This window comes from Momordica charantia (assembly GCF_013281855.1).
Source record: "Momordica charantia cultivar OHB3-1 chromosome 2 unlocalized genomic scaffold, Mcharantia_2.0 BLBB01000002.1, whole genome shotgun sequence".
Classification (NCBI taxonomy): domain Eukaryota; kingdom Viridiplantae; phylum Streptophyta; class Magnoliopsida; order Cucurbitales; family Cucurbitaceae; genus Momordica; species Momordica charantia.
In genome coordinates this window covers 16,967,330-16,987,514 of record NW_028275160.1, presented here as the reverse complement: position 1 = coordinate 16,987,514, position 20,185 = coordinate 16,967,330, and the positions used below count along the sequence as shown (strand labels likewise).

Sequence of the window (20,185 nt, the reverse complement as noted above, 5' to 3'; positions counted from 1 at the left end):
GGTCCGCCCAAGTATTCAGATCGGTCCGGAGGCCGAGTTCGAGCTGCAATCAGAAATACACTGTTGTGCATATCCTTGCATAAACAACTGGAATAACTCAAAAGGTTAAATCTCATCCATATGACAAATTCAACTTCGCCATGAGAGGTGAATCTACATTTCAATAGTAATGCAATGAAAAAAAAAAGACAACAAAATATAAAACATATCAACAAAATTTTAGTAACAGGGACATAATAATAAAAATAACAATAAAACAGTTATTATTATTATTAACAAAAATTTTTAACCTATTTAAGAAAAGTAAAATACTTATTTTTTGAGCACAAATTTCTACCGTTTTATAATATTCATCTCGTAAATGGACAAGTCGAGCGACAACCAATTAATCAGTGGGTGGGGCCCTGTTTGAAGTTACAGCCTGAATGGATACTCACTGTTTCCTTCCTTTTGGGTCTCATGAATTCACACCCACACATATATACACACACAGACATATATATATATGTGGGGTTCACATCAAGCTTCAAACTGCACTCTACTCTTCACATTTGACCCAGAAATTCCGGTGAGCAAAAAGTAATTAATGGCGAAATCCCCAGAAAACGAACACCCACACAAGGCCTTCGGCTGGGCTGCCCGAGATCCCTCCGGCGTACTCTCCCCCTTCCATTTCTCTCGACGGTCAGCTCAACCCCTACCCCCTCTTTTCTGCCCGAAATTCTGAAATCTCAGCACTGATTTTCATCCATTATTAATCTTTTTTCTTCTGCTTTTCTGATCTGATCTGATCTGATCTATCTTTAGCAATTTCTATGTTGGTTTGAATTGAATGAGGGGAGATGTGAGTTTATTCTGAATTAAACTTCTAACACTTTTTTTATTGTTGTTTTATTTCTGGTGCTGATTGTTATTATTTTGTTTGGCAGGGAAAATGGTGATGATGATGTCAGTATCAAAGTCCTTTACTGTGGGGTTTGCCATTCTGATCTTCATTTGCTCAAGAATGATTGGGGTATCACTAGTTATCCTATAGTCCCAGGGTATGATTTAAAAAAAAAAAAAAAAATTATTGTTGCTTGTTATGTTGCAGGTTCCATCTCTCTGTTTTTTTGCCCTTGTTTTGATGCAAAGTTTCAGAATGCAGAGTGCAAAAAAAAAAAAAAAAAAAGTTGGATACGAAGAGCTTTTAGTTTGGTGGAATTGAAATGAAAGAATGCCATTGATGAGTAATTCTAATGCACAAGTCATTTACAATTGCCAAAAAAGATTGTTATGCTATGATGTTACTTAATTGCAAATTTCTGCATGTTTTTGGGCTGGTTTTTTGTGTGTCTGTAGTATATTCTTTCCTTTGCTTTATGGTTTTTCGCTTAAAAAAAGAGGGAAAATTACTCAACTTTGTAAATTTTCATCTTATGATTACTTCGCCGGGTGAGTCATTTAGAAAAAAATGACGTTTTTGGTTCGGTTCGAGTGTTTATGTTCTTAAAAGGGCGTTATATTAGTCCCTCTCTCTGTCTTGTACTGATTACTTGAGCATTTGTAGCTGATTCTTTGTGTTTGTGTGCACTTATAGTAATTTGTATCAAATTCACAGTTATATTACATTGTTTCAAATGGTTTCTTAAAAATTGGAATTGATGTTTTGTAGGCATGAGATTGTTGGTGTTGTGACTTCTGTTGGGAAAAATGTGAAGAAATTCAAAGCGGGCGATCAAGTCGGGGTTGGTGTCATAGTTGGATCTTGCAGGAGCTGTGAAAGTTGTGAGCAGGAATTGGAGAATTACTGCCCCAAGATGATATATACTTACAACTCACATTCATTTGATGGAGCAAAGACTTATGGTGGCTATTCTGATAAGATCGTTGTTGATCAACATTTTGTTCTCCGATTTCCTGACAACTTACCCCTTGACGCTGGGGCTCCGCTTCTATGCGCTGGAATCACAATTTATAGCCCAATGAAATACTATGGAATGACTGAATCTGGTAAGCATTTGGGCGTGGTTGGACTCGGCGGGCTCGGTCACGTGGCTGTTAAGTTAGGTAAGGCATTTGGGTTGAAAGTAACGGTCATCAGCACATCTCCAAGAAAGAAGGAGGAAGCAATAGACAGACTTGGTGCTGATTCCTTCCTTGTTTCAAGTGATGCTGAACAGATGAAGGTTTGTGATTTTTTCCATTGCCAAATCGGTTGGTTTGTTTTAGATTATGCATCTGCTCCCTCTTACTGAATAACGGATGGTGAGGTCGTTTACTAGTTAGTCTTGAGTAGCGATTTTAGTTATATGTAAGGAAAATTATAATGGGTGGCAAAACTGATTGCCATGTTTACAAATTTGTCACGTAGAAAAATAATTTGCAAATATGACAATTTTTTCTCTCGTATATAACTAATACACCATTTTTCTATCATTGATAAAATATATCACTTACAAACCACTTTTGTATCATTGATACATGAGTTCTTGCATTTTAGCTACTTTTGCAAAATATTTTATCATGTGACAAATTTGTAATTATTAGACTACATTTGCTTTTATCGCAAATGACAATTTAGGTGCTGATTGGTGAGCACCATCTCTATGCTGACCATCCTTCAAAAATTGTTTTAGCTCATTATTTTTTTAAAAAAGTTGTCTGATTTTGTATTTTTCTCTTTTATTTGTCAACAATTTAATGATGGTCAACGCAAGATAGTACTTTAAGTATTTTCTTATCGCAAAAACCTCTATGTAATGCTTCTTAATTCCACGTAGGCCGCCATGGGAACTATTGATTACATAATCGACACGGTATCTGCAGTTCATGCCCTTGCTCCATTGCTTGGTCTGCTAAAGCTCAATGGAAAATTGGTCACTGTGGGTTTGCCTAACAAGCCGCTGGAGCTGCCGATCCCTTCTCTAGTTCTCGGTGAGGCAAAATTGATCTGTCTCGAGTCGGAACTTAGAAGAAGCTCTTTGGAAAAACATCACCTTATGAACTTAGAAACTAAAACAATTGACATGAGATCAGTTTGTGACATTTTTTTTTTTGCTGCTAATATTAAATAAGAAGTAAAATCTTTTGTTTTTTTTTTTTGGCCTTTTCAAACTCTGGTTACAGGTAGGAGGATGGTTGGTGGAAGCAACTTTGGAGGTCCGAAAGAGACACAAGAGATGCTGGATTTCTGTGCGAAGCACAATATTACAGCAGATATTGAGCTGATTCAGATGGACGACATTAACACGGCCATCGAAAGGCTTGTGAAATCTGACGTTAAATATCGGTTCGTGATCGACATTGGAAACTCCTTGAAGAAGTAGAAGGGAAGGGAAGGTTTGACTGCAAGCTAATATAATGCATAGTGAGCTGATGATTCTAGTTAATATATGCACAGAAAACATATGGAAATGTCCTGTTTTATGTTTTACTGTCATGTTGGTTCTGTCATGTTTGATTAAGAAACTTTCTGATTATGCTAATAAAATTTTCTATCGTTCATCTTTGGTCGCGTGTTGGTAGCATACCGGAGAGTCTAAAAAAAAAACCTGCATTAATGCCGAGAAAGTAGTTGGTTTCTTCGAGATCTTAAGGGATGATTTCTCATTGTGTAAATAATTTTGTTACAGGTAAGAAAACACCCCTTCCACGTGTATAGATTATGGATACTTGGACGAAGCTATGTGGAGACCAATTGAGTCCAACTTAGGCCACAAGGTTGGGAAAAAATTCTAATACTACTAGAGTATGGATACTTTTATTCACTGTTTATCACGTTAGCATCACATTAGAAAGGAAAAAACTTCCCCTGAACATTCCGAAGGAAGCTCCTCCTAAATGGTCTAGTAACATATAGACAAGTGTTTTTTTTTTTTTTTTTTTAATTTTGCATAATTCCTACATGGTCCAATTGTCTATATGCTATTGGACCATGTAGGAATTTATAAGGGAAGTTTTTCCCAATTAGAAATGATGTGGGATCAAAGCTATATTGATAGGATCTGGTCAATACTGTTCGTCCTGAATTCATCTCCCACCATTCTTGTATGCTCGCCACTCTGGTGTGTAGCACAACAACTAGTGACGCAACAGGCCTACGAAAGTTAGGTACGAAATGGACTTATCCCAAGAACATATTCCGAAATTCGCTATGAATGGTAGGACTTACATTTTATATATAAACATGATATATATATATAGTATAATAAAAGTCACCTTAAAGAGAAACTTTTTAGGTCAATTTTACAATTTTATTATAAACATTTTCACTATTACTTTGGGAGCAATTTTGTTTATTTTGATGCTTCCCCTCGAATTCCACCATCTTCTCTTATTAATTTTCTCTCAAATTAATCTTCAACTCTTCACTTTTTCTCACCCCACTCATCCACATTCTCTCCAATTGTCTCCCTCAAATCCTATCTCTTCCTCTCTTTTTCCAATTATAATATCATATTATCTCCAACTGTGTCTCTCCCAAATCCTATCTACTCTTATTTTTCCAGCTATAATAATAAGCACTATAGTGTAGTTAAGGCATTTTCACAGACGAGGTTGAAAAACAATTTAGCTCATGTTAATGGAAGAAAAACTAAAAATGAAATAAATACGCAAATTGCCATTGAATTAACGAAAGAATGAGTCTAATACAAAATACGAGCCCGCGGAGTCTTGCATTGGCTGAGGAAAGCACAAAGAAAGACTCGAGAATTGTTCCTAAAAACCCTAGCTTAACCCTTCTCTCTTTCAAGTTTAAGAAGATCAGTAAATTACTGGGTATAATTCTTTTTTTTCCTTTTTTGTTTGTGTCACTGCAATTGTCTAATAATACAAAAACTAATAGGGTTGATTTGAGAAGAGATGGGATCAGATGCCTTCCTCCTTGAATTCGTGGATATTTATAGGCTTCCTTGAAGACCTTGAATTGTTGGAGGATTTTAGTTGCTCAATTCCACGGAGTCTTGCATTGACTGAGGAACCGACTAATGATAACCTTGATTTCAAGGATAAATGGGAGTTAATTCATGTTAGTTTAGACTTAGTTTAACAAGTAAATGTCCATAATTATTTTTATCGAAAACGTCCGATAAGAAACAATGTCTCCAAGAACACTCGAAGAAGTTATCCTGCAAAAATGAGTTAGCACTCAGAAGCTTTTGTCAGTACAGGATATGAATGAGTCTCAAGTATATTTCAAATAACAAAATTTGCGTACATTCTCCCTTTGACTTAAGGGTATTTATAATGTTAAGTGATAACCGCCGTGTAAAGAATTTTAATTTATGATTATCTTCGAGATTCCGGACGAATTGTACGTGTTGATGCAGAAATTTGGTCTCCTGGGATTCCGTCAAATTCGCACCAATGTTCAAGAATAAAAGGGATCGATAAGACCTGCAAAACAGAATAGCACTAAAGGTCGGAGTTGCAAAACAGAATAACATTAAAGACCGGTGTGGCTCTTGCCGTAGGGTGTTGTGAGCATAGGAATGAGTAGAGATTTGTAGCCTATCAAATAGTAGGGATTTGTAGCCTTCCCTTTAGGGTTTGACTTACTTCCCTATTTATAGAAGTTGAATCATGATCCCTCCAGGATCGTAAAATTCGAATCCTGATACATCTAGGAAATCTGATTATCTGAATCTAGGGGGATCTTCCTCTTTTGAATATAGGATATCTTCTCCTGAATCTGAAGACCATTAAGATATCTTCCTTTTGAATCCCTTGAATAAAGGGAATTTGGATTTTCTCATCTATAACAATAGCCCCCACTCTCAAAGTTGAAGATTATCAGACTTCTGTTTTCAGAGTATTTTATCGTGTGGTTGGTTGCAATCAAGTCTCTTGGACTCAGCTATACGGTTGGTTTTAACTGTTAAATTTTGGCCTTGGGATCTAACTTTTAGCAAAGCCAGTGGTACTTCTTTTGGGTTTCTAACCTATTTGGCTTTTGCTCGTGGTTTTATACCCTAGGGTTTACTCTTGGGTTTCTAATCTATTTGGCTTTTGCCCTGGTTTTATACCCTAGGGTTTACTCTTGGGTTTCTAACCTATTTGGCTTTTGCCCATGGTTTTATACCCTAGGGTTTACTCTTGAGTTTCTAACCTATTTGGCTTTTGCCCATGGTTTTATACCCTAGGGTTTACTCTTGGGTTTCTAACCTATTTGACTTTCGTCGATGGTTTTATACCCTGAGTTTAGTTGGCACACTTGGGTTTTTAACCTATTTAGCTTCTGCCGGTTTTTTACCCTAAGTTTAATCAATACCCTTGGGTTTCTAACCTATTTTGGTTTTTGCCAAATGGTTTTATACCCTGGCTTTCGTTGACTGGTTTGACATGCCTGCTTTTTGATTCTGTCTTAGTTCAAGTTCCTTGACCAGCTGTTGATTAGCTTACCCATGCCCAACTTGGAGGAGACCGCATGATGTGTTGTCACACGTCCTTCTCCTACTCACTATAAATACTTTCTCCATTCACCTTGGTATTGAACCATACAAACACCTTCCATAGGGAGGCCGCGCTCAGGGCGACACGAGGCCGAGCATGGAACTCACGGTGTGAACTTATACACATAACATGACCGCATATATCTTATATACTTGGTATATTTTATATATACCTAATCCTCCCACCTAGTGTCCTAAGCATAATAGTTTACCCAATATAACTTTTATATTGGATTTGTTTAACACTAATGTTTTAGATCATTAAACGCTTTAACAAACTAACCACATTATTGCATGCTATATAATATTGACTAATTCAATCTTCGGGTCGGTTTCCAGGTAGAGGTGTTCCCTTACGGTCAGAATCTTCCTTAGACAAGATTCCCTTATAGGCAATACTTTATATTAACATTTTATTTCGTCATTTTAAACCAATTTAAAACAAAAAATAAAAAGTATATAACCTAAGGCATAATTAATTTCAAACCCGTTTAAAATTAATTATTAAAGACCAAGGGTTGCATGCAACTATTGATTATAGACTTTAATCTATATTCACCAAAATTATAACACTTATAAATTTAAATAAATTAAAACTATAATCATGCATTAATGACATACATAAATATAACAATTATATTTGCTAGACTAATGTCATGGTCAATGCAACTTTATTTCATCTAATTAATACAACACTTATATTAATCAATTATGAAAATAAATCATGCTATCATATATTATAAATATTATATACATATGATGCATGAACATGCTTAACCTATGGTGGGATTTTAAACTATATGACATACTCTTATGCAACATATATTTAATTAACTATACATTCACAATGCATGATAATTAAATAGCAAAATAGATCAGTTTTTGACATCCTATAAAAAAATGAAGCCAAAAAAAAAAATAATAATAATAAATAAAATTTTCTTCTTCCCAACGCCAACGCGCTGCGGGATAGCGCCTAGGCGTTGGCCCTTCTACTGTAGTCCCGAGCTCTCGGGTTCCTATAGTGACAGCAACGCCTAGGTGCCGCCCCAGCCCCGAGGCGCTGTCCGCCCGACTTATCTAGTTTTTATTCACTTCTCTTGTACTCTTTCACAGCAACTTCTGAATGACACAAATTTATAGACTTGATTTATAGGATTAAACGCCCAAAACAACAGGACTTTACATTGATCGAATCAACGGAAAACTGTAAATCTAATGCCAAAACCAAAACCATTTATTTGCAAACCACATACATCAAATGTAGAGAAATCACCCACCATTCTTTTCTATGTAATTCAAAACGAGATTGAAAGTAGAGCCTAGGCTCTGATACCAATTGAAGGAATCGGATCCCGCAGCGGAAGCGCGCGAATGCATGTGCTTCGATCTTGTTTTAGAATTCCAACAAAGAAAAAACATAAGCATGATTAAAAAAAATTAAAGTTAGTGATACATACCTTTGAAAACACCTCTTCAATCTAGACACCAACGCCACCAAAAAGTCTTTCTCGCTGTCCTTTGGATGTTAAGAACTCAGTTTGTGGAAACCGTCTTATAATTGAAAGGGAGATTGATAAATTGAGAGAGATATTTTTTCGTTGGAGTTTCGAAAACTCAATTAACCAACATTCAGGCGACACTCAAAGAGAAGGGGAGAACTTCCCTTTTATAGGGAAGGAGAAGTGAGGGGCAAGTCACTACTTCCCCACTCACTTCCCTACTTCCCACCATTTTCCTTTTTTTTTTTCTTTTTTTAAATTTAATTAAAATTTTTTTAATTTAATTAATAATTAATCAAATCTAATTTAATTAATTACAAAAAGAATTATTATTTTAATTAAATTATTAAATATAATTTAATCTAACCAAATTAAAATATCCCATTAATTTAATTAAATCACATTTAATCAAATTAAACTTAAATTAATCAACCATATTAGAATCAAATTCTAATATCCATCTCTCTCATAATTTTGAATCCAATTCAAAATTAACTTTATCAACGTACATTAGGTTAATTGCATCTCATTCAATTAACTTTAATTCCCGTTAACAAATTTGAACAATTCAAATTCTTTTCAAGACTAAATGTTCTTAACTATAATTTATGAGCTAGCAAGGAGACCTAATGGACCTACAGATCAGAAGCTTCAACGATACGAGATTAATTGATTAAACTCATTAACTGTATTAATCAACATTCGTTAACTGTCGGTCACTCCACTAAAGACCCACAGTTGCACTCTTTTCACTGTAGAATATTTTGCGTCCACGGAGTTTGACCATTAACAGCAAGTCAGCACTTAAGAGAACACTCATCTACTTATTAAAGTCGGGAAGAAGTGAATTCCATCTTGTGTAGTTATGTTCCCAGCTCCCCACTCGATCTCGTCCCCAAAATGGTAAGAATATTAAGTCGGCGACTCGTGCCACTCTCATCCATATAAATCAAAGGACGAGCTATAACAGGCAGGAGTCCATAACTCTCAGAATTGAGATCGAATTACCTGGTCATTCTATTGAAATATTAATCTATTAGCTAATGGTGTTAAAGTTATAGATTAATTATTTCGCGGTCCGGTCTTATACAAACTCATTGTATAGGATACCTCCACTCGCATGTCTCCATACGAACGACCTGGATCAAGTCATTTGTAACTATTACAAAGTGGGTCGTATCCATAGTGTTACCAGGATAAGGTACCCAACCTTATCCATGTATTATAGATCCTTTAGGTTACTAATGGAACATTATCCACCTGTATATCGAATATATACTGTATATATATACACTGTATATCAAATATATACGTTGTATATTAAATATATATCGTATATCTGTTATATACTGTTTCAGTTACATGACATAACCTCGGATGTTAGTTTATTGGATTTGAGTTCATGCATCAATAACAACTTTATTGAATGAATATTTGTTTCATGTTTACAAACCACGAGTTTAGGGCATAAAACCCAACAAACTCCCACTTGAACTAAACTCTAGTCGGGTGTACAAAAGCTAAAAGTAAGAGTGGGTTGTACAATAAAGTACAAATACAATAAACTAGGGCATATACTATACCCTTTACACCGGTCACGAGGGCAAGGTTCAAGGACTTGTTGTATGACTATATCTAACCTTTAAGGGAGTTGTGTATGAGCACAGGGTCCAGTTAATTGAACTTCGATCCAAAAATTGAAATAACACTTAAAAGGAGAAAACATGAACAGAGGTTAAGAAAAGAAAGAGAAAATTAAAAAAAAAGAAAGAAATTGATGAAGTTGAAGAAGAGACCATCAAGATGAATTGAAATCCACCTTCTCCATAAGATCCTCCACCTCCACAAGATCAACCTGTGAATGGAGATATGGCAGGTGAAGGAGCAGCAATTCCGAGCAAGAGAGGTGCCTAATCTGATCCTTTTAGCTGATAACCGAGATGTAGCCATGCAGAACTATGTAAATCATGCATTCAATAACTTAAATTCAGGGATAAGTAATCCTTTACCCCAAGCCGCACATTTCGAGCTTAAGTCAGTCATGTTCCAGATGTTGTAGACGATGCGCCAGTTTGGAGGATTGACTAATGAAGATCCTTATTCCCATCTCAAATCTTTTATCGAAATAACCAATGCATTTTAACTTCCTGGTGTCTCTGAAGATGCCCTAAGACTAAAATTGTTTCCTTTTTCTCTGAGGGACAATGCAAGGACCTTACTGAAGTGCTGGAACCAGATTCTATCACCATTTAGACAGAACTAACGAAGAATTTTTTTGTATGTATCATACTTTGACTAGGAACGTAGACATTGGAGAAGACATTGTGTCTTTTCGACAAAAGGAGAATGAAGCAGTTCAAGAAGCTTGGGAGCGTTTCAAGGAGTTACTTATGACATGCCCGAGTCATGGATTGCCTACATGTGTGCAGATTGAGCAATTCTATAGGGGATTGGATCGTCCATCGAAGATGATGTTGAACACCGCAGCCAATGGCTCATTGTTAGAGAAGTAAGTTAATGAAATCGTTGATATTTTGAATAATATGACAGACATTAATGACCAAGAAGAAGTAGCAAGGTCATTACCAAAGAAGCAAGTATCAGCAAGAATGTTTTAGGTAGACACAACAACCTCAATACAAGCCCAAATGACGGCTATGAATCAGATGTTGAAACAAATGACAATGGAGAAGGACACCAAAACCGCTTGAACCATCTCCTGTTTTACAAATTTCTTATATATCTTGTTTTTATTGTGGTGATAACCACTTGTATGAAAACTGTCCAGCTAATCCAGCGTCTGTTTACTATGTAGGTCAATGTGCCCAGCGAAATTTCAATCCATATTCAAACACCTACAATCCTGGATGGAGGCACCATCCAAAATTGTCTTGGGGTAACCAAAGAGGAGCAGTACGTAAGCACCCGTTCAACAATTCAAGCAAAACTACACCCCTCATAGTTTTTTTACTCAACCTACATTGCCACCACAACAATAAAATCAATAAAGAGTGCAGAAGAATAATCAACAAAGTGGTAACAATGGGAGTTTGGAGGAGATGAAAGAATACATGACAAGGATTGATGCTGCGACAAAAAACTTGGAGATGCAAGTGGGGCAGATAGCGAATGAACTAAAGTCTAGACCCCAAGGAACATTGCAAGGACACATAGAGAATCATAAGTGAGATAGAGATGGAAAAGAGCAGTGTAAGGCAGTCATCACGAGAAGCGGACTAAGTGTAATGATCCCAATTTTTATATATAATTAATAATATAATATGAGATAATTACTCATAAAACATGATTTCATTAAAATAAAATAAGATAAAAACTTGTTCTTTATCTAGAAATGGAAACGATAACTAAATAAACTTAACTTATGACGGACGCACACTTCCAGATGTAGGGACCGATGTGGCTCACCCGTTCCTACATTTGTCTCTAATCCACATCTATAAGAGAAAGTCGAACCCGTAAGTTCAAAGGAGAAAGGTAAGAAGGCCGATAAAGGTAAGTAGATAGTGCCTTGCACTACTCCGCAGGTAGGTAATGTTAAAATTCCTCCATCTTTCCCCCAAATGTTAGTTAAAAAGAATTGGGATAGTCATTTTAAGAAGTTCTTTGAAACATTGAAAGAGTTACATATAAATATCCCTCACATAGATGCTTTAGAGTAGATGCCTAATTACACAAAGGTTTTAAAAGATATAATTTATAGGCGTAAGAAATTAGGTGAGAATGAGACATTAGTCTTAACAAAGTGTAGTAGTGATGCTTTAGGAAATCCATTGCCTGTCAAATGTAAGGACCAAGGTAGTTTCACTATCCCTTGCTCGATAGGTGGTGAGAATTTAGGAAGAGCATTATGTGACTTAGGAGCAAACATTAATCTTATGCCTCTTTTAGTCGTTAAAGAGTTAAATATAGGAAAATCTCGCCCCACTACTGTAACTTTGCAACTAGCTGATAGGTCCATAAAGAAACTGGAAGGGAAAATAGAATATGTTCTTGTTAAAGTTGATAAGTTTATTTTTCTCGTCGATTTCATAATTTTGGATTGCGAAGCAGATATTGAGGTGTCGATCATTCTTTGGAAGCCGTTTTTAGAAACTGGTGACATTCTATTCAATGTTAGGAAATGTGAGATCACCATGAAGGTCAATGATGATCAAATCACATTCAACGTCCTTGATGCGATGTGTCTCCCAAATGAAGTCGAGGAGTGCTCTGCAATAGGGGCAACTATGGAGGAACTCCAAGTGGAAGACTTGGAAGCAGATTTGGAGGCTGTAGACAAAGAAGACAAAATTGTGCTAGGCATAATTTTGGCAAAAATGGAGAAGTTCAAGTTTTTGCAGCCAACAACAGTTGATTTGAAATCCTTGTAGCCATCCATCATTGAACATCCAGAATTGGAGAAGAAACTTCTACACTATAATTTAAAATATGCATATTTGGGTTTAAATGATACTTTGTCGATTATCATTTCTTTGTATTTGACTAATGAACGTGAATCTTTGCTTTTGTAGGTATTATCTAAGTATAAGAGGGATATTGGAAGGACCATAGCAGTCATAAGAGGAATTAGCCTTGCTTTTTGCATGCACAAAATCACATTGGAAGAAGGAGCCACAAAATCTATTGAGAGCCAAAGAATGCTCAACCCTAAAATGAAAGAGGTGGTAAAAAAGGAGATAATTAAATGGTTAGACGTTGGGGTGATCTACCCCATTTCACATAGCAGCTGGGTTAGATTGATTTAATGTGTTCCCAAGAAGGGTGGTATGATGGTAATAACCAATGAGGACAACGAGTTGATCCCAACAAGAATGATGACTAGTTGGAGAGTGTGCATGGACTATTGTCATCTAAATAAGGTAACTAGAACATACCATTTTCCACTTCCGTTTATTGACCAAATTTTTTATCGTCTTACAGGGAAGGAGTGCTATTTCTTCCTTGACGAGTATTTTGGTTACAACCAGATTACAACTGCTCCAGAGGACCAAGAAAAGGCCACGTTCACGTGTCCTTACGAGACATTTGCATTTCGAAGGATGCCGTTCGGTCTTTGTAACACTCCCGTCACCTTCGAAAAATGCATGACTGCTATTTTTCTGACATCGTAGAGAGAACGGTAGAAATATTTATTGATGGTTTTTCTCTGTTTGGAGAGTCTTTTGAAGTTTGTTTAGAAAATTTGGAAAATATTTTAAAAAGGTGTGAAGAGACTAATGTTATGCTTAATTGGGAAAAGTGTCATTTTATGGTACGTGAAGGAATAGTCTTAGGTCACAAAATTTCAGGAAAAGAAATTGAGGTCGATAGGGCTAAGATAGATTTGATTGCCAAATTACCCCTCATACTACTGTAAAAGGTGTTAGAAGTTTTTAGGACAAGCGGGTTTCTACCACCGTTTTAGTAAAAACTTTGCTCAAATTTCTAAACCTTTGTTTCAATTGTTACAATTGGATCGACCCGTTGATTTTGATGAAAACTATTTGAGAATTTTTGAGACACTTAAAGATGCACTTAGCTCAACACCAATTACATTTGAACTAAAGTGTGATGCAAGTGATTTTGCAGTGGGCGCGATGTTAGGTCAGTTACTATGCAAGTAAGACTTTGAACTTTAGTAAGTTAAACTACACTGTGACCGAGAAAGAGCTTTTAGCTGTTGTTTCACTTTTGACATATTTCGTTCATATTTGATTGGGACTAAGGTGATAGTTTTTACTGATCATTCTGCATTAAAATACTTGTTGGATAAAAAAGAAGCTAGGCCTAGGTTGATTAGATGTATATTATTGCTACAAGAGTTTGATTTAGAGATAAGAGATAGAAAAGGAACAGAAAACCAAGTAGTAGATCATTTGTCCAGGCTATAGTATTCTTTGCAACAAGATACTTGTGAAATCAAAGAATATTTTGTGGATGAGCATCTTTTTAGCTATTTCTGAAGTCCTTTGGTATTCTAATTATGCGAACTATCTGGTTAGCAACATAATTCCTAATGATTTAAGTAAGCACCATATTAAAAAGTTCTTTCATGATGTTAGGTTTTATAGATGGGATGTGTTGGGTGTGTTGCCCTTAACTCGTAGTTTGTATTTATGTAAAAACAAATTTATATTCAATAAAGTTATATTCAATCAATTTGTTATTGAATTCATAATATTGCATCGCCTAAATCCAATAAACTAAACATCCAACGTTATTGTCATGTAACCGAGACAGTATATATACTGGGTATATATTTGACATACCATTAATATACAAGTGAATAATGTCCCAGGAATAACCTAAAGGATCTATGGTATATGTATAAGGCTGGGTACCTTATCCTGGTAACACTATGGATACAACTCACTTTGTAAATGTTAGAGACGACCCGATCCAGGTCGTTCGTGTGGAGACATGCGAGTGGGGGTATCCTATAACAATGAGTTTGTATAAGACCAGACCGCGAAATAACCAATCTTTAGATGTAACGTCACTGACTTACAGATTGCTATTTCATAAAATGACCAGGCAGTTGATTCTCAACCCTAGTGATTATGGACTCCTGCCCGTGAAGGCTCGTCCTTTAATCTGTATGGGTGAGAATGGCCCGAGTCGTCGACTCAACATTCCTACCATTTTGGGGATGACACCGAGTGGGGAGCTGGGAACATAACTACGCAAGATGGAATTCACACCTCCTCGACTTTAGGGGAGTAGATGAATGTTCCCTTTAGTGCTGAGTCCGGGACTTGAACAAGGGCCCCACCCTCTCACTGGCCCAAAAGGGACTTCTAGTTATTGGTCGGACGATAACCGGGGTGTTCATTAGAGCATCAGCGCTACTTAAGGTACAAGATGTAACATAAGGGTAAAACGGTAATTTGCTCCAACTGTTGTTACAAATACTCGTGAAGGAGTGACTTGCCATCAATGGTTGATATCCACAGACATGGAAATATTCTATAGTGAGAAGAGTGCAGTTGCAGATTTTTAGTGGAGTAACCCATAGTTAACGTATGTTGGTTAAGGTGGTTAATGAGTTTAACCAATTAATCTCGTAAGGTTGGAGTTTTTGATCTATAGGTCCATTAGGTCTCCTTGCTAGCTCGTAAAGGGTAATCAAGAACACTAATTGTTTGAAAGAATTTGAATTATTCAAATTTAATTAAATGAAATTTGTGTTAATTGTGTATGACACAATCTAATATAATGTATAATGATACATTGTAAAACTATATATTATGAGAGAATAATATGAATTAGATTCATATTGAAGCTATAAATTAAAGTTTAATGTGAATTAGATTCATATTAAATACTATAAGTTAGGAGGGAAATGTATATTTTGAATATGATTCAAATATTATTTGATTTAATTAAATATGATTTAATTAAATTATATTTAATTAATTATTAATTAAATTAAAAATAATTTTAATTTAATTAATTAATTAATTTAATTGATTTATTAAATTAAATATATATATTAGTTTTTTTAATTATGTTTTTAACATTATTAACAAAATTACCACTCCGCAGCATTTTTGCTGTGAAGTGGTGAAGTGGTGAGGTGGAGAGTGGGAGGTTACTCTCCATCATCTCTCTTCCCTCCTATTAAAAAAACGAGTTATGTGTTTCTGTGTTGGTTTTTCCCTGACAAAAATCATAATGCAAACAACAATCTCTCTCTCATAATGTTGCAAAAATCAAGAAGTTCTCTTTATTGTCTTTCCAAGGAGGATCTCACAATCCGGTTCTTGTTGCTAGTCATAGCAAGGAAACTACGTGGTAGTGTCCAACATTTGGTTCGTGCGTTTGGGTTCGTTTGTTCGTGCTAAAACATATTCCGTGCTTAACCTTAATTTTAATAGAAATGTTTTGTTTTTGAAAATCGGTAACGTATAATTTCTAAACCGAGTCGAATCATAAGCGTTCAACCGCTTCCGCAGACAAAGGAAAATTTTCCACTGCAATGTAGACGGGCATTGAAACGCAATTGTCCGAAATACGTAGCCGAGAAGAAGAAAGCCAACGAAGGTAAATATGATTTACTTGTTTTGGAAACATATTTGGTGGAGAATGATGACTTCGCCTGGAGCCACTAATCATGTTTGTTCTTCCGTTTCAAGGAATTAGTTCCTGGAGGCAGCTTGAAGCCGGATAGATGACTCTCAAGGTGGGAACGGGAGTGGTGGTCTCAGCTGTGGCGATAGGGGAGCTCAAGTTGTTTACAAACAAGAATTTGTATATATTATTAAATAATGTGTACGTAGTTCCAAAAATCGAAAGGAACTCAATTTCAAATTCTTGTTTGTTAGAACATATGTATTTCATTTCCTTTAATTTGAATGAAGCGTTCATTTATAGAAATGGTGTGAATATTTTTTCTACTAAACATGAAAACAACTTGTATGTGCTAAGACAAACCATTATCAAAGCAGCTTTAAATATTGAGTTGTTTAAAAATGCTAAAACTAAAAAAAAAGGCAAAAAGTTTCTCCTAAAGAAAATACCTATCTTTGGCACTTAAGATTAGGTCACATTAATCTCAATAGGATTGGGAGGTTGGTTAAGAATGACCTTCAAAATGAGTTAGAAGATGATTCTTTACCACCATGTGAATCTCGTCTTGAAGGCATGATGACTAAAAGACATTTTACTGGAAAAGGATATAGAGCTAAAGAGCCCTTAGAACTTATACATTCAAAACTTTGTGGTCCGGTGAATGTTAAAGCTCGATGAGGGTATGAATACTTCATCTCTTTTATAGATGATTATTGAAGGTATGATTATCTATACCTAATGCAACACAAGTCTGAAGCCCTTGAAAAGTTCAAAATCAATTAGGTAAAACCATTAAAACACTTCGATCTGATCAGGGTGGAGGGTATATGGACTTGAGATTCCAGACTATATGATAGAATATGAAATCACGTCCCAACTCTCAGCCCCTGGTATACCACAACATAATGTTGTATCAGAAAGGAGAAACAAAACTCTGTTAGACATGGTTCGAGCAATGATGAACTATGCTCAGTTTCCTAACTCGTTTTGGGGTTACGCAGTGGAGACTGCGATTTATATTTTGAACATAGTTTTATCGAAGATTGTTTCTGAAACACCGCAAAGCTAGTTTACGTCACTTTCGTATTTAGGGATGTCCGGCACATGGGCTCGTGACTAACCCAAAGAAATTGGAGCCTCGTTCAAAAGTATGCCTATTCGTATGTTACCATAAAGAGACGAGAGGTGGCCTCTTCTTTGATCCTCAAGAAAACAGAGTGTTTGTATCGACAAATGTCATTTTCTTGGAAGAAGACCATGTTCGAGACATAAACCACAAAGTAAGGTAGTGATAAACGAGATTTTTGAAGAGGCTACAAACACGTCAACAAGAGTTGTTGATCAAGCTGGTACTTCAACAAGAGTTGTTGATGAAGCCAACACATCAAGTCAATCACATCAACCTCAAGAATTGAGGGTGCCTCGACGTAGTGAGAGGATTGTGTCACAACCCGACCGCTACGTGGGTTTAACCGAAATCCAAGTTATCATACTTGATGACGGCATCGAGGATCCATTAACCACAAACATGCAATGGAAGATGCGGACAAGGACAAATGAGTCAAAGCCATGGACCATAAAATGGAATCTATGTACTTCAATTCCGTTTGGGAACTTGTAGACCAACCTGACAGGGCAAGATTCATAGGGAGCAAATGGATCTATAAGAGAAAATGAGACGCCGAAGGAAAGGTACAGACCTACAAGGCGAGGCTTGTAGCGAAAGACTACACACAAAGGGAATGGGTGCACTATGCGAAGAAACCTTCTCCTCTGTAGCTATGCTCAAGTCCATAAGAATACTTTTGTCCATTATCACATATTATTACTATGAGATTTGGCAAATGGACGTCAAGATTGCCTTTCTGAATGAAAATCTTGAATAAAATATTTATATGTCTCAACTCGAAGGGTTCATAGCACAAGGTCAAGAGCAAAAGGTTTCAAGCTCAAATGGTTCATATATGGATTGAAACAAACATCTCGATATTGGAACATAAGGTTTGATATTGCGATCAAATCTTATGGTTTTGACCAAAACGTTGATGAGCCTTGTATATACAAGAAGATCGTCAACAACACAATAGCCTTTTTAGTATTGTATGTGGTTGATATTCTACTCATTGGTAATGATGTAAGATACCTCACTGACATAAAGAATTGGCTAGCTACTGAGTTCTAAATGAAGGATTTGGGAGAAGCTCAGTATGTTCTTGGCATCCAAATTCTAAGGGATCGCAAGAATAAAACACTAGCCCTGTCTCAAGTATCTTATATCGACAATATGCTTGTTTGATATTCGATGTAGAATTCCAAGAAGGGCGTGTTGCCTTTCAGGCCTGGAATTCATCTGTTTAAGGTACAATGTCCTAAGACACATTAAGAAGTTGAGGATATGAGATGCATACCCTATGCTTCAGTAGTGGGCAGTCAGATGGCTATGCTGTGCACTAGGCCTAACATTTGCTATGCAGTAGGGATGGTCAGTAGGTATCAATCCAACCCAGGATATGATCACTGAACTGCTGTTAAAGGAATCCTCAAGTATCTCAGGACAACGAGGGACTACAAGCTCGTGTATGGCTCTAAGGATTTGATCCTTACAGGATACACTGACTCTGACTTCCAAACAGACAAGGATTCAAGGAAATCTACGTCGCGGTCCATGTTCACTCTTAATGAAGGAGCAATAGTTTGGGGAAGCATCAAACAAGGGTGCGTCGCAGACTCCACCATGGAGGCTGAGTACGTTGCAGCTTGTGAAGCAGTAAAAGAAACGGTTTGGCTTAGGAAGTTCTTGATAGATTTGGAAGTCCTTCAAAACATGAACTTCTCTATCACATTTTATTGTGATAATAGTGGTGCTGTGGCAAATTCCAAAGAACCTCGAAGCCACAAGAGAGGCAAGCATATAGAAAAGAAGTACCAAATAATACGGTAGATAGTGCAACGAGGGGATGTGATCATCACAAAGATCGCTTCGGAGAACAACATTACCGATCCTTTTACGAAGGCATTCACGGTTAAAGTGTTTGAGGGCCATCTAGAGAGACTAGGTCTAGGAGCATTGTACGATTAGTCTAGGGCAACTGGGAGAAATGTAATGGGTATAGTGTATGCCACATTTTATTGTATTTTCCCTTTGCTTTATGATTATGTACAGCCTACTCGAGTTTAGTTCAAGTGGGAGTTTGTTGGGTGTGTTGTCTTAAACTTGTAGTTTGTATTTATGTAAAGACAAATTTATATTCAATAAAGTTATATTCAATCAATTTGTTGTTGTATTTATAACATTGCATTATCTAAATCCAATAAACTAAACATCAAAGGTTACTGTCATGTAACCCGGACAATATATATATTGGGTATATATTTGAGATACCCTCGATATACAAGTGGATAATGTCTGGAAATAACCTAAAGGGTCTATCGTATATGGATAAGGATGGGTACCTTATCTTGACAATACTATAGATACGATGAAGTTTGTAAATGTTATAGACGACCTGATCTAGGTTGTTCGTGTGTAACATGCGAGTGGGGCTATCCTATACAATGAGTTTGTATAAGACCAGACCGTGAAATAGTCAATATTTAGATGCAACACCGTTGACTAACAGCTTGCTATTTCATTGGGTGACCATGCAGCTCTTTCTCAATCCTGAGTGAATTATGGACTCCTTCCGATGAGAGCTCGTCCTTTGATCTGTATGGGAGAGAGTGGCTCACGTCACCGACTCAACATTCAAACCATTTTGGGGACAAGACTGAGTGGGGAGCTGGGAACATAACTACGCAGATGGAATTCACTCCTCCCTGACTTTAGGGGAGTAGATGAGTGTTCCCTTTAGTGCTGACTACTGGACTTGAACAAGGGACCCCACCCTCTCATTGGCCCCGAGAGGGACTTTTGGTTATCGGTCGGATGATAACCGGATTGTTCATTAGAGGATCAACGGTACTTAAGGTACAAGATGTAATACAGGGGTAAAACGATAATGTGACCCATAGGTTACGAGGAAAATGTATATTTTGAATATGATTCAAATATCATTTGATTTAATAAAATAGGATTTAATTAAATTATAATTAATTAATTAATTAAATAAGATTTAATTTATTATTAATTAAATTAGAAATAATTTTAATATAATTAATAATTGAATTTACTTGATTTAT

The 20,185-nt window shown here is 36.3% G+C and overlaps 2 protein-coding genes and 1 non-coding gene across 4 annotated transcripts; 2 read left to right on the top strand and 1 right to left on the bottom strand.

Annotated features, from left to right (window-relative positions):
* Positions 1–507: 507 nt before the first annotated feature.
* On the top strand, positions 508–3,490 carry LOC111024118 (putative cinnamyl alcohol dehydrogenase 9). Of its 2 annotated transcripts, none has more exons than XM_088120836.1 (5): positions 508–684; positions 930–1,043; positions 1,655–2,168; positions 2,763–2,916; positions 3,109–3,490. In XM_088120836.1, exons 1-5 carry the CDS (start codon positions 587–589, stop codon positions 3,306–3,308), a joined length of 1,080 nt encoding a protein of 359 aa, XP_087976962.1. In that variant the 5' UTR covers positions 508–586; the 3' UTR covers positions 3,309–3,490. The 2 variants fall into 2 exon arrangements, with proteins under 2 accessions (XP_087976962.1, XP_087976963.1); XM_088120837.1 differs by lacking the exon at positions 508–684 and adding an exon at positions 706–844.
* Positions 3,491–10,242: 6,752 nt separating this feature from the next.
* On the bottom strand, positions 10,243–10,349 carry LOC148212928 (small nucleolar RNA R71). Its single transcript, XR_015789514.1, has one exon. It is a non-coding gene; the product is annotated as a small nucleolar RNA R71 (small nucleolar RNA).
* A 1,267-nt stretch (positions 10,350–11,616) lies between these two features.
* LOC148212927 (uncharacterized) lies at positions 11,617–12,327 on the top strand. Its single transcript, XM_088120436.1, has one exon. The coding sequence runs from the start codon at positions 11,617–11,619 to the stop codon at positions 12,325–12,327; it is 711 nt and encodes a 236-aa protein (XP_087976562.1).
* Positions 12,328–20,185: the final 7,858 nt, after the last annotated feature.

Bases quoted from the DNA above. Each gene is read 5' to 3' on its own strand.
- LOC111024118 (XM_088120836.1), top strand. From the start codon at position 587: ATGGCGAAATCCCCAGAAAACGAACACCCACACAAGGCCTTCGGCTGG. The intron at 685-929 runs GTCAGCTCAACC...TTTGTTTGGCAG, and splicing joins CCCTTCCATTTCTCTCGACG to GGAAAATGGTGATGATGATG. The intron at 1,044-1,654 runs GTATGATTTAAA...GATGTTTTGTAG, and splicing joins AGTTATCCTATAGTCCCAGG to GCATGAGATTGTTGGTGTTG.
- LOC148212927 (XM_088120436.1), top strand. From the start codon at position 11,617: ATGCCTAATTACACAAAGGTTTTAAAAGATATAATTTATAGGCGTAAG.